A 14,352-nucleotide genomic window follows, 5' to 3' on the forward strand; every position below is an offset into this window, starting at 1 on the left:
TGCTGGCAAAGTGGGTTTGAGTTTATAACGCCCCGGGGCGCACGGTGGGGGCCGGATGGGGGTGGCACCAACGGGAGGTAGCGGGGGGCAATCCCTGAACACCGCTTTTCTCATGGAGTAGCTTCCCAATGTGCATTTTAGGCTCCGTCCTGCATAAACGTGTCCTGTTTCCCGGATAACAGGTGGCCCTGGGGAGGCAGCCACCTGCAGGAGCTACGTGTGGTCTCTTGGCCCACGTGTCACCGTGGCTGTGGCCACGGCCATGGCCCTGCTCACCACGCTCAGCCTGGGCCCTTTGCCTGCTGCCCATCACAGCTGAGGGCAATGCTCAGTACGAGCTTAAAAAAGGCACTGGTGCAGGTGCTCAGCCCCTTGAAGCCTCTCCCCAGCCACTGTGCTGCTCCTCTCTCCGTGGGGCTCAGCCTCCAGGCAGGTACAGCTGGGACATGCTCTGGGGCTGGGGGTTCGGCAGGGGGATGCCACCGTGCTCCCCGCTGCTGACAGCTGTGCCTGTGGGCTGGGTCCCCTGGGTTGCGCCTGGGTCAGCAGGGAAGCCTTGGGGTGAGGCTGAGCTCTCCAAGGACCAAGGCTGGTGCAGGAAAAGCTTGTGCTACTGCTTACAGAAAGCTCCTTCTCCTCTTTGCTGACCATGTGGAAAGGTTGGTGGGAGCTGGGAGGGTGTATTTGTAATGAACAGGATGAACTACTGATAAAAGAGGAAGAAAACAAAATGTTTTAGAAACAGCCTTTTAGCATCCAGAGAAATGAAGAAGGGGGTGGGGGGAAACAACCATAAATAAAGCCTGTGAGGAGGGAAAACAAAAGCTTGCTTGCAACTCAGGTTCCTGGAAAAAGTGCTGAGCACAGCTTTCAGATGCTGACCCACTCCTCTCCTTGTATGGGCAGAAACGGGGCTCGGCTTGTGCCTATATTTAATTTGCAAGGGGAAAAAAAAGTTCTCCCTCCATGCCTCTGCTTCACTGGCCTCTCTGTATTGGGAAATTACAACAGGAATAGAATTGCATGTTTAAAAAAAATAATACTACTGCTTGCCTATAAGCCCTTCCTGAACTTGGAGTGAGCGGAACAGGTTTGTGCAATACAACACTGCTGCACGCGTGAGGCATCTGGCGAGACTCGGGGCTGTGGGGAGCGGGGGCTGCAGGGCAATCGATGGGCTCTGCGCTGCCTTCATGCTCTTGAGATTGTGGCTCACGGAGCTGCCAAGGGCTCTCCTCCATCCCTTTTAACCCCTGGAGGCAGTGAGGAGAGGATGTGGGGCAGGACCCACATGGCCCCGTCCCCCTCCATAAGCCAGGGGCTGCCCGGCTCTGGGGCCCTTCCCTCAGCAGCAGTTTCTCCCCCAACATTCGCCCCTCTGCCCTTCCCCATGCTGGGGGAGGAAAATGGATGTTGAAGTGTTACCCAAAGGCTCTCGGGATGTGCATGGGCTGCAGTGGGATGTGTTTCCAGAGCAGCGCTGGGACCCTGGCAGGGACCGCTGGCTGCAGCTCTTCTCCCTGCTGTGATTTATAGCCTCTCCTTGAAGGGAAACTCTCCTGGCTGCTTCCCAGGCTCCCTGGTCGTGGATGGGAACAGGCTGACTACAAACCGCCCGCGCTCCCAGCTCCAATCCCCACCAGCCCAGCCACAAAAGTGCTCACTCGGCTGGGGTTTCATGAGGGTGAAACCCCAGAAGCTTCTGCACTGGAGAAAAGCAGGACAGAGGGTGGCCCCACGCGGGACAGGTCCCCACGGCATGCTGGAGACTGATGCCACTTTATTGGTAACTCTTGGAGAGCTGGACACTGAAGAACTTGGTTCTGTCAAGAGGAGGCTTGTACACAACCGCGGTAGGAAACAACAATAAATGTCTGTTGCAACTTTGTACCTCGCTGTAACATCAACAATAAACTCTGCAACGTTCTACCTGGTGCGACCCCTGGGGAGAAGGGCGAGGGGGCAGAGGCAAAACCCACTGCGAGCCTGAGGGTCACAAACTTGCATGAAAGGAGCCTTGTGTCCTGGTTTAACCACCGAGGGAAGGAGAGATGCTGGGACCGCAGCAGAGATGCAGATGAAGGGGAAACCCCCACAGCTGAAACCCGGCAAAGCTGGGGTTCAACACCCCACTCGGCAACTGTGCGAGTCTCATAAATTCAAACTTATCCCTTTCAATTTAAATAACAAGTGCTTCAGGTACCACACTTGAATTGCCTGGTTTATAACTCAGTTTTAAGTGCACACAAGCAGGAATAGATTATTTTTTTAAAAAAACCCTATATATATAATTTGCACACTCATACACACACATGCACACAGTGACTTTTGTGCTGCAGCCATTGTAACTAGAGATGATGGAATGGGCCTGAAGTGGCTACCACAAGCCAGGCTCCCAGAGCTGGTTGCCTGTGGCACCACTCACCCTAAAGCTGCTAAAGATTCTGAATATTTTTGCAAATATCCGTCCCCAAAAGTCTCCCCATGCAGGACTGAGTCAGCTGCTACTTGGACTGTGCCTGAAGCCACAGTTCTCTAGAAAAAGCCACTTGCCAGTGACTGAAGACCCCAGCACGTTTTGCAGAGGACTCCTCTCTCAACTCTGTCCACGCTGAGAGCTCAGGGGTCTCCTGAAAACACGTGTATGGCCACCCCCTCCTCTCTGGTGTAAAACAAATGCTCAGCAGAGCAGAAAACACTGACAGACTCAGACCCAAACAGCTGTATTGATGTCAAACCCAGACTGGGTGTAGTCTGTGGTATCGTGGACTTTCTTGGTGCCAGTTCTGGGTTTCTCGCTGTTGCTTTCTGCCTTCGGGCACCTCTCCGCTTTGCAGTGATGGTTCTGGACGTTCCCGTGAAGTGGGAAGTAAAATGTCCCCTTGAGTTTGTTCACTTTTTTGGGTCTCTTGGAAATTTCAGGCTGTTTGTCTTCAGGTGGAAGCCAGCAAGGTTTCTCCTTGAGAAGCCTGTCTCGGTCTGGTCGAACGCTCCTCAGGAACTTCTTGAAGATGTTGGCAGTGAGGGAGAACTTCCTGCAGAGCTCCTGGGATCTGCTCATTGACAGTGACGCCTCGCTCTTCTCCCCTTTCTTATCCAGCTCTGGCAGATCCAACCAGTTCCCAACCAAGTCTGCAAAGATGTTATCCCCCAAGACCAGCGGCTGCCGATTCCTGCTCTGGGACATTAGGGAGGATGTCCAGTCATGGCCATCGTCACAGCCTGGGCACTCCTGGCATACTGGCCACCCCCCAGCCGTGCCCTGGCTACTGGGCTCGAATGTCCTTGGGCGGATGGGCTTTGCTCTGCTCGATGTGGGAGAAGGTCCTTTCGGGTGATGAACATCCTCCCCACAGAGGCTCCTGAAGGAGGAGGGGGTGTCTCTGAGGTGGCCGCCCTCCGGGAGCACTTCGGGACTGGACAAACCCGCCAGCTGTGGCACAGCGCACGCGTGGGACGCAGGGCTGCGCTCCCCCACCGATGCCTGCCCCCACAGCCACTCGGCCCCCGGCGCTTCTCTGCTGCTCCGGCAGCACTGGTGCTGCTCACTGCCAGACACGGCGCTTCGGCTCCCTGAGATGTCCAACTGCTCCAAAGCTGTCTGGACCTGGAGGAGTTTCAGCTCCTGCAGGGCACCCATCATGCAGTTCATCTGCTCGTGCAGCCCGTCTCCGACCTCCTTCATGGACAGCTGCGGAGGGAAGGAAACAGACATTGAGTCAGTGTCCCCAGGAGCCAGGAGAAAGCAAGAAAATTGTGACCAAAGCGCAGGAAAGCTGGGCTGAGCAGCCTTTGGAAACATCACCTCTTCCTACTGACTACAGTTTAGCTGCATCCTACCTGTGCTACATCCATTTCACGGAATAGCAATTGGATTTTTCTGGATTTTTTCTAGGAGTTTCCCTCTAGGAATAAGAGGAGCTCCCAGGAGTGGATTTTTTGACCTGACAACAAAAATAAACAGTTTGAGTTTCCATTAATTGCTTGGCAGAAACCCAAGGCATAGAACTATGAAAGGTTTTGTCCACCAGCAGTTTTAGCATATTCTTCTGCTCTTGTGTCTTTTGTGCCCTGTAATGAACTGAAATCAGGAGTCAGAATAACAAACAGAAGTGCCTTCGATGGACAACCTTGTTTCTTTACCTAAAGTGCTAAAGTAAATGCAAAATAAACCCTGATAAGAATCACACTGTTGCAATGTAACATGTCTTCAGATCCTAACACCCTCACTACAGGCACCTCTCACCAGAGGACAATCAAAGACATTTCAATGCACTTGAAAATTTTGTACAAAACAACGAACAAACTTTAAAATTACTAACACTAAACAAGTGATCTCTTTGATTTCCAAGCTAGGACCTTTAACAGCAGTTCTGCTTTATCCCTGAACCTTGTGCTATAAAGACTGATATTTCTATGCTACACTTAAAATAAGCAAGTTATTTCCCAGAGCTTCTAAACCCCCTCCTTCTCTTTCGCTCTGTTGTTTTCTCTCTCACATGTAGGATCTGGATCATATTCCCAAAGCGGCATCATAAAACAAATGGACTATACTTTCCAACAGCTGCCACCTTTTTTTTTTTTTTTTTTTTTTTTTTTATAGCAGGGAGAGGGAGAAGGGAAAAACAGCAGGGGATGCAGGGCTGGCGGTGAAGACATGTCACATTGATGTAAGGTGGTTTGCAGAAGAGATTACCACTGTCTAGGAAAAGCTTCAGCCTATGCTGCCACAAACAGTTTAAAAGGCTCGTCACAATTTTTGTAAAGCAATAGAACTCAAGCTTAGGGCAAAAAAGGACAAATGCATCTTATGTTCAGCTTTACATTATCAAACTTTACTTTCTTACAACTCCTTCCCTTTAGTTAGTCCAATTACTTGCTCTATTGCCATTTCTGTACGTGGCTCTGACCAGTGGGAAAGAGCAATTATCAAAAAACTGGATCCTCTGTAACGATCTAGCTCCGTAAGTACAAAGCTTCCCAACGATTTCTGACCACAAATCTCCATTTCAAAACCCAGAACCTAAAACTAGCTGGTAGGTTACGATGATTTTTCAGAGCTTCGTTCCCAAGAAACTTATTTATCACCCGGAATGAGCATACAAGCTATGAAGATACAGAAAATCCGTGTTTAGCTTCCTGATTATGCTATCAAGTGCCTCCAGCTATCTAATTTTTTAACATCAGCAAATAAAACCTCTGCTTCTGCAGACATGCAAATCATGCCCCACTTACAGACTAACCGAGCTCTTGGGTTACCCGTGCAGAAGCTGGGGCCATATGCTCTACAAGCCTCAGACAAAACTATCACCTTACCTCTCCAGATTTGCTGTAATGCTTCTTGTCCTAACCTTTCTCGCCTTATTAATGGAAGTCTGTTTTATCTGGGGCTTTGCAAAAAGCTGGATTTGGAGCCAGCCTGGCCCCTCATTGGCCACTTCCCACCAAATCCCCTGGCCGGCGCAGGCTGTAATCGTGCCGCGGTGAGTGACGAGGGTCCTGCCCTAACGGCTGGGCTGATCAAACCCTCGGCATATGCTGGACGGCTCCACTGTTCACCTCATTGATTCAATTAACTCGCCCATGATGGGTGGTATCATTACCATGCATGCCTCATCCAGGAAGGCATTAAAATTTCATCGGCAGCATTTATCCTCGGTGTGGTTGTTTCCCACAGGCAGATCCAGTCTCCCCCTGACAAGAAAAGACCTGAGTCCCAAAAGCTCAGGATCCTGCGCTTTTCTTTCTGAACAAAGGAGATGGTTCTGCCAAACCTGGTGCCAGCACCAGCCTGGGAGCTGAGCCACTGGAGATGTTTTCATCTGTGGAAACACTTTCCCACTAGTGACAACGAGGTTTGGACGCTTCTCCCCTGGTGCCCTGTGCCGAGGGCTGAGCTGTCGTGTCCCACTTGCAGCAGAGGGGGAGAGAAGGGGGCTTTTGGGACATGACTCGCCTGTCCTGTTTCAGCGACCTGCAATTCCTGCCCTCCAGCCTTGGTGTCCATCCGGCAACACGAATCCCACCACCAGCAAGGGAGTTTTAAAGATCCTGAGCCTTTCAACTCTGCAAACACTACTGAAATTTCAGGTTGTACAAGTTAAAAACTGAAGCAAACAAACCTCCTCTACTTTATCTTTTGTTCTTCATGGGATCTGTTCAGTCTTTTACAGAACTGAGGAGTGAGTGAAAGCCAGCCCAAAGTCAAGTTACTGCCTGGTGACCAAAGAGTCTGAAGGGCCTTGGATTTCATCCACTAGTAATTACCCTGTGGTAATTAAGGGTGCTCACCTTGGAGCGAAAACTCTGGAAAGGGGGAAAAAACCAGTTTCTTCCTCAGTGTCTAACAGCCACTCTCCCCTCTTTGCCAAGCGGATCTCAGTTCTCCCACGTTCAGACTGGCTTCTCTGAGACTCTCCAGAAAGGAACGGTCTCCCACAGGAGAGAGATCACCGCCCTGGCAAAGGATCAAGACTGAGCTATCTGGCCTGCTGGAGGAAAAAAGAGTTTCTGCAAATGATCCAGCAGATTGGGCTGGAAGTTAAACAGATGCTCTGAGTGCGAGATGAGGGGAACTCAAGGCTGAAGGGGCAACCCTTGCAGCCTCGCTGGCTCTGCGGTCGCACGCTTCATACAGGAGGAACTTCAATTTGCGATGAACTGAAGTGCAATTCCAAACAGAGCGTGAATGTGACACAACCCCAGAGAGCCCTAATGTGGCATGGAGAGAGACCCGGACCGTACTTGCTGGGGTTATGCAAGTGACATTATGTAAGCTGGCCACCACGGAGCATCAGGAGATGTCCTGTTTTGTGCGCATTTGTGAGCTGTAAATCTCAAACCTGTTGTTGAATCAGCCCTGTGCTCAGTTGAGCTGCAGAGCAGAGTGCAGGGGAAACAGTGTTCACTGCAAACCTTCGGGTCCAGCACAGACCTTGCCCGTCAGCATCCTCCCTTCTTGTACCTGCCGCTCTCTGCTCAAGGTGTGCAAATTCCTCAGCGTTCCGAGGGACTCCGGTGTCTAATTTGGGACCTCTGCTTCCAAGAAAAGCCAAATCAGAACTATGACAACTTGCAGATGTTCAAATTTATCGCTACAAACCAGTTAAAAATCAGATGCCTCAAAATGCATCTCGTGATTATTCCTGAAACTTTTGCAGTCCCTAAAAATTGGCATGAAAAAGTGTTGGTCTAATTCTGAACAAGCCAACACAGATGTCTTTTATAGCAAGACAAGTATGCGCAAGGCTGAGCGCAGTTGTGACGTGCATGTTCCGCTTCAGTGGCTGGGATTCAGTGTGTGGTGTTAAACATTTCTTTCTCCAGCACCAAGGTACTACCTCCAGAGCAATGCTCCTGTGAAGGCATGAACAAGGCAGCTCTGGCTAAATGCTTCCTGAAAGCAAAGCTTGCTTAAACTACAGTCACCCTGAACACTGAAACGCAAAATTCTAAAGCTTTTCAAGCACTTTCAAATGATCCTCAAGCAATATTCGATGGAGGGGACAGGGATGACCAACAAAGCATCTTGCAAAACTCTCAGAGTTCAAATATGGAGTGTTTTTACCTTGGAAATCTACTATTGTGAGTAGTGAAGGCATCAATCGCTCTGCAAGCAATGCCTTCTCCATGCTTTCCTCAAAATACTTATTCCCAGAACTACAACTGTGATTGGTTTACACAGTTTATAAATCAATGATCTTCCACCACTGATGAACACAGCAGGAGGACAACTCACCCCAAGGAACACCCTCTAGCAGATACTGGCATTTTATCAAATTCTAAACAAATACCTGAGAGGTACAAATGAGGGAGATTACTTGTCACTTCCCACTTCCCAGGTAAACAAGTAACTTTGGGAATGAATGTTTTCCCATTAGCATCTCCCTTCACCGAGTTCTCAGAATTCAGCTCCCATCGATCCCTCGAGGCACAGCTGCCAGTATCCCTGGCCCATCTGCACACCGGGCCTGCCCAGGACTGCAGCAGCTTTGTGATGCTGATGGGAGAAAAGGAAAAACCCAGCTAAAGCAGCAGAGCTTTCAGCCAGCACAGAGAACTGAAAAGAAGAGCTCTAAGCGTGTTTGTCATAATGAGGAGGAAGACGGATGTCCAGCTCTTAGGTAAAAGAAATGCAAAGAGAGGAAGTTATTGCTAAGAGGACAGGAAAGAACAACTGGCAAATAGCAGTTCTTAATAATAGTGCTGATAGGCAACAGAACCAGCAACAAACAATTGATATTTAAAGAGGATGACATAATAGAGACCAAAATTATTTTAGAACTGCTGAGCTGATCATATTGTTTCCGTGTTTTCCTTTGGGTCACTAACTAGATTAATCTTCAACAAGCCTGCAGCTGTGGCTGGACATAACTCTTCAGAGCGCGCTGCATGGCTCACAGAGAGCTTCTGCTCAGCTTCATGTTGCACGTTTCTTTTCCTTCCCTTGATGAATGCCAAGGGCCTGTAATTTTCTTTTTCTCCTTGCATTTTATCACAATAATTTCAAGTCTATTTTTTTACCTCTTGCCTTTCCAGAGGATTTTTGGCATAAATGAGGATGTTAACTGTTAGCTCACTATTCATCATCTTTCCTCTTTCAGATAAAATTTTACCAAAGATTTTTTTCCCCCTCAGTAGTGGGGACCTGGTTCACATTGCTCGATTAACCATCTTCCTTACTCAGTTGCCTTCCTTTCCATTGCAATGGTATCGTTCCATGCTTCCCAATCCCACTCGCTACGTGCAAAGGCAAATTAGAAAACCAACTCACTAAAACCAGGAAATAAGTGGACCAACAAGAACTCCAGCCTTCAGACTTTTACTCACAACCCAGGGCTAAGAAAGACCACAAGCCTCGACATACAGACTGACCATTGAAGATGATGGTTAAAAGTGTCAGTTTTCAGCCCAGCGGTCTGCTTCACTGGGGGATCTGGTCTGTAACATTCCTGAATACGTGCAGCTGGGAGTCTAATAAAAAAATCCACCATCGTCTTTAGGAGTCTCCTCTGGATATGAAGTGGACAGAGCCCATGACTACTTTTTCTCTCCCCAGGTTATATGTGACAGGACATCCACCATCACATTACTCCTTTGCACCTTCCCTTAAGGCAACACCAAGGAGGGAGATTCTGCAATAACCACCCAAGTTTCTAACACTACCTACAGCAGCGATGGGTAAAGCCACCCATAAAGGGATCCTTTCATCAGCAGAGACACAAATGGAGCTGCGCATTCCCACCTGTCAGAGTTGTGAGCGGTGACGTTAGACCTCGAGGTCTGTAGTTTATGCCTCACTGTACTGGCAGATTGCAAGAGCTGCCCCTTCAGAAATAGCAGCAATGAAAACACAGCAGACGCCTTTTCAAGCACGACACAGTTACCGGAATAGGACCCGGTGTGAGACAAAGAGTAAAAATAATCGGTTGTATTTTTCATTCAGACCAAATGTTCTATTCCTGCAAGATATTCATAGCAAGAAACACTGTCTACCCGGACACAGATTAATGTAAGAAGGGAGTCAGACTCAATCATTTGATGCATTTATTACAAATGTGCAGGGAGAACATTCAAAAGTTCAAGCTAGAGTGTTGGGGTTTGGTTTAAATACCTACTTCAACATTTTTCTTCCTAGAAAATAACAACAGAAAACCCAGAAATATCCTGGATTCCTCAGGGAAGACCAAAACGTGCAAAGTAACATTACAACAACAGCTAACTTGACTGTGACTCCTCGCCTGTCACAGCCATACAAACCCCAAATGCGGGATAAATCTGCCCCACAAACTCACCAGTCCCTTGCTAGATAGTAAGCGATTTATTCTTGTTGTAGAAGAGCCTCAAAACCCCCGTCCCGTGGTATGTATACTGATGTTACTATGTGTAAATGCAACCAATCCGCGTGTCAGAAAGTTTACATAGGTAATGCCATCTGCAGTGTGGGACGTGGAAATGAAATTCCTCTCTGCTAATCCCTGAGCAAGACAATTCTTGTTAAATCTGATCTTTCAGCTGAGATAACATTCTGTAACTCAGAAAGCAGACATAATACTTCTGTGCCTCAGAACGATGTTTGCAGAGTCCGAATCCTGCTGATAAAGTCAAGATGACTTTTAGTATCGGGATTAATCGCACTAATGGATGATTCACGAGCTTTGTGGCACGTTGCACAACTGCCATACGAAGGACTGATGACGGGGGGGGCGTGGAGAAGCACAATTTACTCCAACACCAGACCTACAAACCAGCACTGCATATTCTCACAAACCGTGCTGCATCCATAAATCTCCTGGGGCTTCCCAGAGGAGGTGAGCAAGGTCTTCTGTATTTTCTACAGACAGAGGGCTGGCACAGCTTGTCCGAAGCGGCTCGGGGGCAGGTGTCAGCAGCGGGATGAGGATCCCGGCTTCGGCAATCAATACGATTGTGGAGCTGCCCCCAGTCCCGGTTGGGATGAATGGCTGTGTCAGCTGAGGCTCTCCTGGCTGTGAAACATTTGCATGTGGAAGCTTCTGAATGAATTCCAATCAAAGGGACACCACACATGCCAGAAACTATCAGCTTACAATGGAAAACATGCAATTGGAATAGGAGATCTCTCATTGACTGAAATGGGTCAGATTCATCCTCAGGAGGCATGGCAGAGCTTTCCCAGAGGTAATGTGAAGACTGGTGTAAGCACGCCCAGACCCATGCTCGTCTGTGGCTTGTCTGGCAAAGCACGGTGTGATCTCTACGCGTATGCTCTGTGTTGAAATGTCAGGGCACACCAGCAGCCCAAACCAAGCACACGATTATTTAAAGATGTTTTTAATACACAAAGCAGGAGAAAGAAAAATCAGAGCCGGAATTCTTGAATCCCACGCTGCTGGGGGATGGAGCTGCTCTTGAAGATAACCTTTCCTTGGGAACTGGGAGCTGTGCCAACAGCCACTCTTTTTGGAGAAAATCCGCTCCTCAAAACACTCTAAAGGCTGGTTTACATTGAGACAAACTAAACTTCGAATAATCGAATGGCCTTTAACTTCCACGTTACCCTGACCAGCCTCAGCAAGCCTGGCTCCTCGCAGGCCTTCCCAACCCGCCAGAGCTGCTCCCTGGGCATAATGCAAACCACTGTGCTGCTAAATTCCCAGTGATGCCCTGGGACTGGATTCCTGTTTCGCTGCACACGAGGTGGCTCATCGTCTCAATCTGGCCAAGACCTTCCCACCATTCCTCCCGCATGATTCTTGGTTATGGTGCATTTAATGTCTGGAGGCATGACCTGCCCAGTAATGAAGAAAGTGGTAAAGAAGCAGGGTCAAGAGGTTCAGTTCCCACTCACCATTCAATGCAGATGGTCCCAGCTGTCTATCGCACTGCTTGCTGGTCTTTAAAGAAACATTAATCTATTTTAATTCCAGGCTATCTTGCCAGTATTGATTTTTAAAAGTTGTTATTGCTCAGGATGTCATTTATGGTTGTTTTAATTAATACAGTCCTCCTACTTTCACTAAATGCAATCTGCAGCTCACTTAAGTTGCTGATGAAAGGGGCTGTTTCCCATGGCATGCTGTAAGGCAGAGGGTCTCTCCAGGTGTCACCCTGCGGGCTGTCCTGGCACGGCCACACTCACAACGGCCCCAGGACTGCACTCTGATACCCCGAGAATTTGTTGTTAAAGTAGGTTTTGAACTTTGAGTAACAAAAATCAGGGGGTGGGAGGGGGAAAGAATGTGACTTCTCAAAACCAGATGGATGAAGATCTAGGCTACTTTCAGCTAAGCCATGAGTAGCCCTACCGAAGGTGCAAACTGCCCCTTTCCAGTTTTTCAAGGCAAGCACGTACACAAATCTTTGCCAGGCTAAGCTCTTGGTTTATTAATATGACAAAAATTGTCACATTTTTACAATTAAAGAAAAAAAATCTATTGCTGCGTTATAGCAAGGGTATGAACAAAACCAGAATTTTCTCATTTTAACGTGAAAACAAAAAAAACCTTAAATGTGAGGGATGTGCCTTCCCTTCTGAATATATTCAGATTCCTCAGAAGTTATGTTGCGTGCTACAAAACAGGCATGTTTTAGAATCACAAGTAAAGGTGCGATGTTTAGGCTTCTATAAAAAAATACTGCCTAGATAATGAAACTCATTTGTTTAGCAGACAAAAGACAGATTTAGGAGCCTTACTCTATGCACACTCTTTTGAAAGTTACTCTTTTCCCCCATCTCACCTTCCAACTTAGATTTTAAAGATCTTCCAGATGATGCCGTATGTGTCCCAGTTTACAGTTTGCATTTCGTTCATCGCACCCAGTGCACAGTACCCCACTGCCTCTCATTTTCCTTTGTTTTAGTTTGCCTTCCAGCCTGTTTGCTAGGGGAACATCGGTAGCGCCAGCAGGTTAAATGTCGCTGTTTGCTGCCACATTTACTCCGAGCAAGCGCCGCTGCCCGAGCCCCCGTCCCACAAGACACGTCCGACCCCGGGGCGCGCGGCTGCCTCCCGCACGCCGCCAGCCCCGGCCCTGCCCTGGGCACCCCGCTAACTTGGTGGGTCTCTCTGTTGACTCCAGTCGCGTCGCCTACAAGTGAAACGTGCCCAGGAACACGGGCAGGAGAGCAACAGACCCTCCATCAGCCCACGCTGCACAACTCCCGTTAGCACAAACCCCAGCTGCGGTCGCCATCCTGCGAAGCCCTGAACCGGGAGGGAAGCTTTTGTGCCTTCGGAAACTTCACCCACCCGTTCTGGCTCTGCCTCGCCTTCCCCTTTTGTTCGCGCTTCTCTATTTACCCGCACAGCCGCGGCTCCGCAGCCAGACCCCGGCGCTGGCACCCCGGGTTGGGCAGTGCCCGCTCTGCTCCCGGCCCCCCCGGCCCCCCGGCGGGCGGACGGGCCCCAGCGCGCCCGGCGGGTGCGGCCACCCTCGGCACGGCGCGGGGGGGACACACGAACGCTGCTGATTTATGACAAAGGGTTTCCTATTAAAGCAGAAGTATTTGCCGAGGGTATCGGAGGCGGCGGGCGCGCGCTCCGTTCACATCACTGTCGCTCCGTGAAGTTGTTCCCAGCCGGTTCCCGCGGCCGTTCCGCCCGGCCCCGAGCGATGCCGGCATCTTTGCTGCAAAGCCCCCGGCCCCCCGTGCGCTCCCGCCCGCTCTCCCCCGCAGAGGAGCGGACCGGCGGCATCCGGCCGGCGCGGAGGGCTGAGCCCCTCGCGATGCGGAGGGACCCCCCCACCCCTCCGGGGCCAGCCGGGACCTGCCCCGCCGCCGTCCCGCAGCGCAGCCCGCTCCGCGCCGCCCCCCCCCCCCCCCCCCCCGCGCCAAGCCCCAGCTCAGCGCACCGCGGGCCCTGCCCCGGGTGCGGGGACCCCCCCGAGCCCGCCCGCCGCCCCCTTACCAGCTCCTGCCTCAGCCGGCGCAGGTGCTGCTCCATGGCCCGGCTCAGCGCGGCCGCCCCATGCCCGCGCCCCGCCCGCGCAGCAGCCACCCGCGGCGCGGGGAGGGGAGCCAGGCGGGGGGACCGCCGCGGGGAGCCGGGGGGGCGGCACCGGGGGGCGGCGGCGGGGGCAGAGCCCAGCGCGGGCGGCCGGGCCGCGGGCACGGGCAGCGGGGGGGCTCATGCCCCCAGCCCGGCTCCAGAGCCGGGGAGCCGCGGCGGGAGCGGCCGGCGGGGAGCGGCTGCCGGCACCGGGGCCGTGCAGGGAGCGGTCCCTCCTCCCAGCAGAGAAGTTTGACGGTTTAGTTGGTTGTGGTCTAGATTCTGCAAATTGCAGAGGCAGAGCACCCCAACAAAAGCATGGATTAACCTACATGGCCTTAATGACGACAAGCTGCAAAGCCACCCAGTTGGGGATTTGCCCCGTATCGTTCTCACAGAGAGCCGGGTCGCGGCGGGCAGGCGCATCCCCCCCCCGGGATGCCGCGATGCCACTGGGTCCCCTGCAAGGCAGCAGCGCCCCAGCACCCACCTTCACACATCACCCTGCCGGGATCCAAGTGCCCTTTGTCAGGAGCCGCACACACTTAGAGAGCTGCGAGAAACAGGTGTTGAAAATCCTTGGCAGGGCTTTGTGTTCAGAGCAGTGGGTTCCCCCTCACGGTGTGTTACCAGCAGTGGTCCGGACGCGGGTCCACGCACACGGCGGCAGCTGGAAACTTTCCGGACACGGCCGGGTATTGTCCGTGCTACAGATGCACTCCTCCAAGGGCAGGATATTTTTTACCTCACATCAACAACCTCTGATATTCCTTGTCACCACAGGAAATAAAACAGATGGACAGATGAGCCAGGGAAAAAAAAACAACCCACAAAACAACAAGCACTTTTGTATCATCAGACTTTATAACTGCATTGAATT

General features: G+C 50.9%; 1 protein-coding gene across 4 annotated transcripts; it reads right to left on the reverse strand.

Annotated features, from left to right (window-relative positions):
* Window positions 1–1,760: 1,760 nt before the first annotated feature.
* On the reverse strand, window positions 1,761–14,352 carry INKA2 (inka box actin regulator 2). 4 transcript variants are annotated; one of them, XM_056361761.1, is made up of 2 exons: window positions 13,963–14,352; window positions 1,761–3,691 (listed from the first exon to the last, which is right to left on the reverse strand). In XM_056361761.1, exon 2 carries the CDS (start codon window positions 3,683–3,685, stop codon window positions 2,708–2,710), a length of 978 nt encoding a protein of 325 aa, XP_056217736.1. In that variant the 5' UTR covers window positions 3,686–3,691; window positions 13,963–14,352; the 3' UTR covers window positions 1,761–2,707. The 4 variants fall into 4 exon arrangements, with proteins under 4 accessions (XP_056217736.1, XP_056217734.1, XP_056217737.1 ...); XM_056361759.1 differs by lacking the exon at window positions 13,963–14,352 and adding an exon at window positions 13,392–13,771; XM_056361762.1 differs by lacking the exon at window positions 13,963–14,352 and adding an exon at window positions 5,317–13,245.

Source organism: Falco biarmicus, chromosome 16, assembly GCF_023638135.1.
Source record: "Falco biarmicus isolate bFalBia1 chromosome 16, bFalBia1.pri, whole genome shotgun sequence".
NCBI lineage: Eukaryota > Metazoa > Chordata > Aves > Falconiformes > Falconidae > Falco > Falco biarmicus.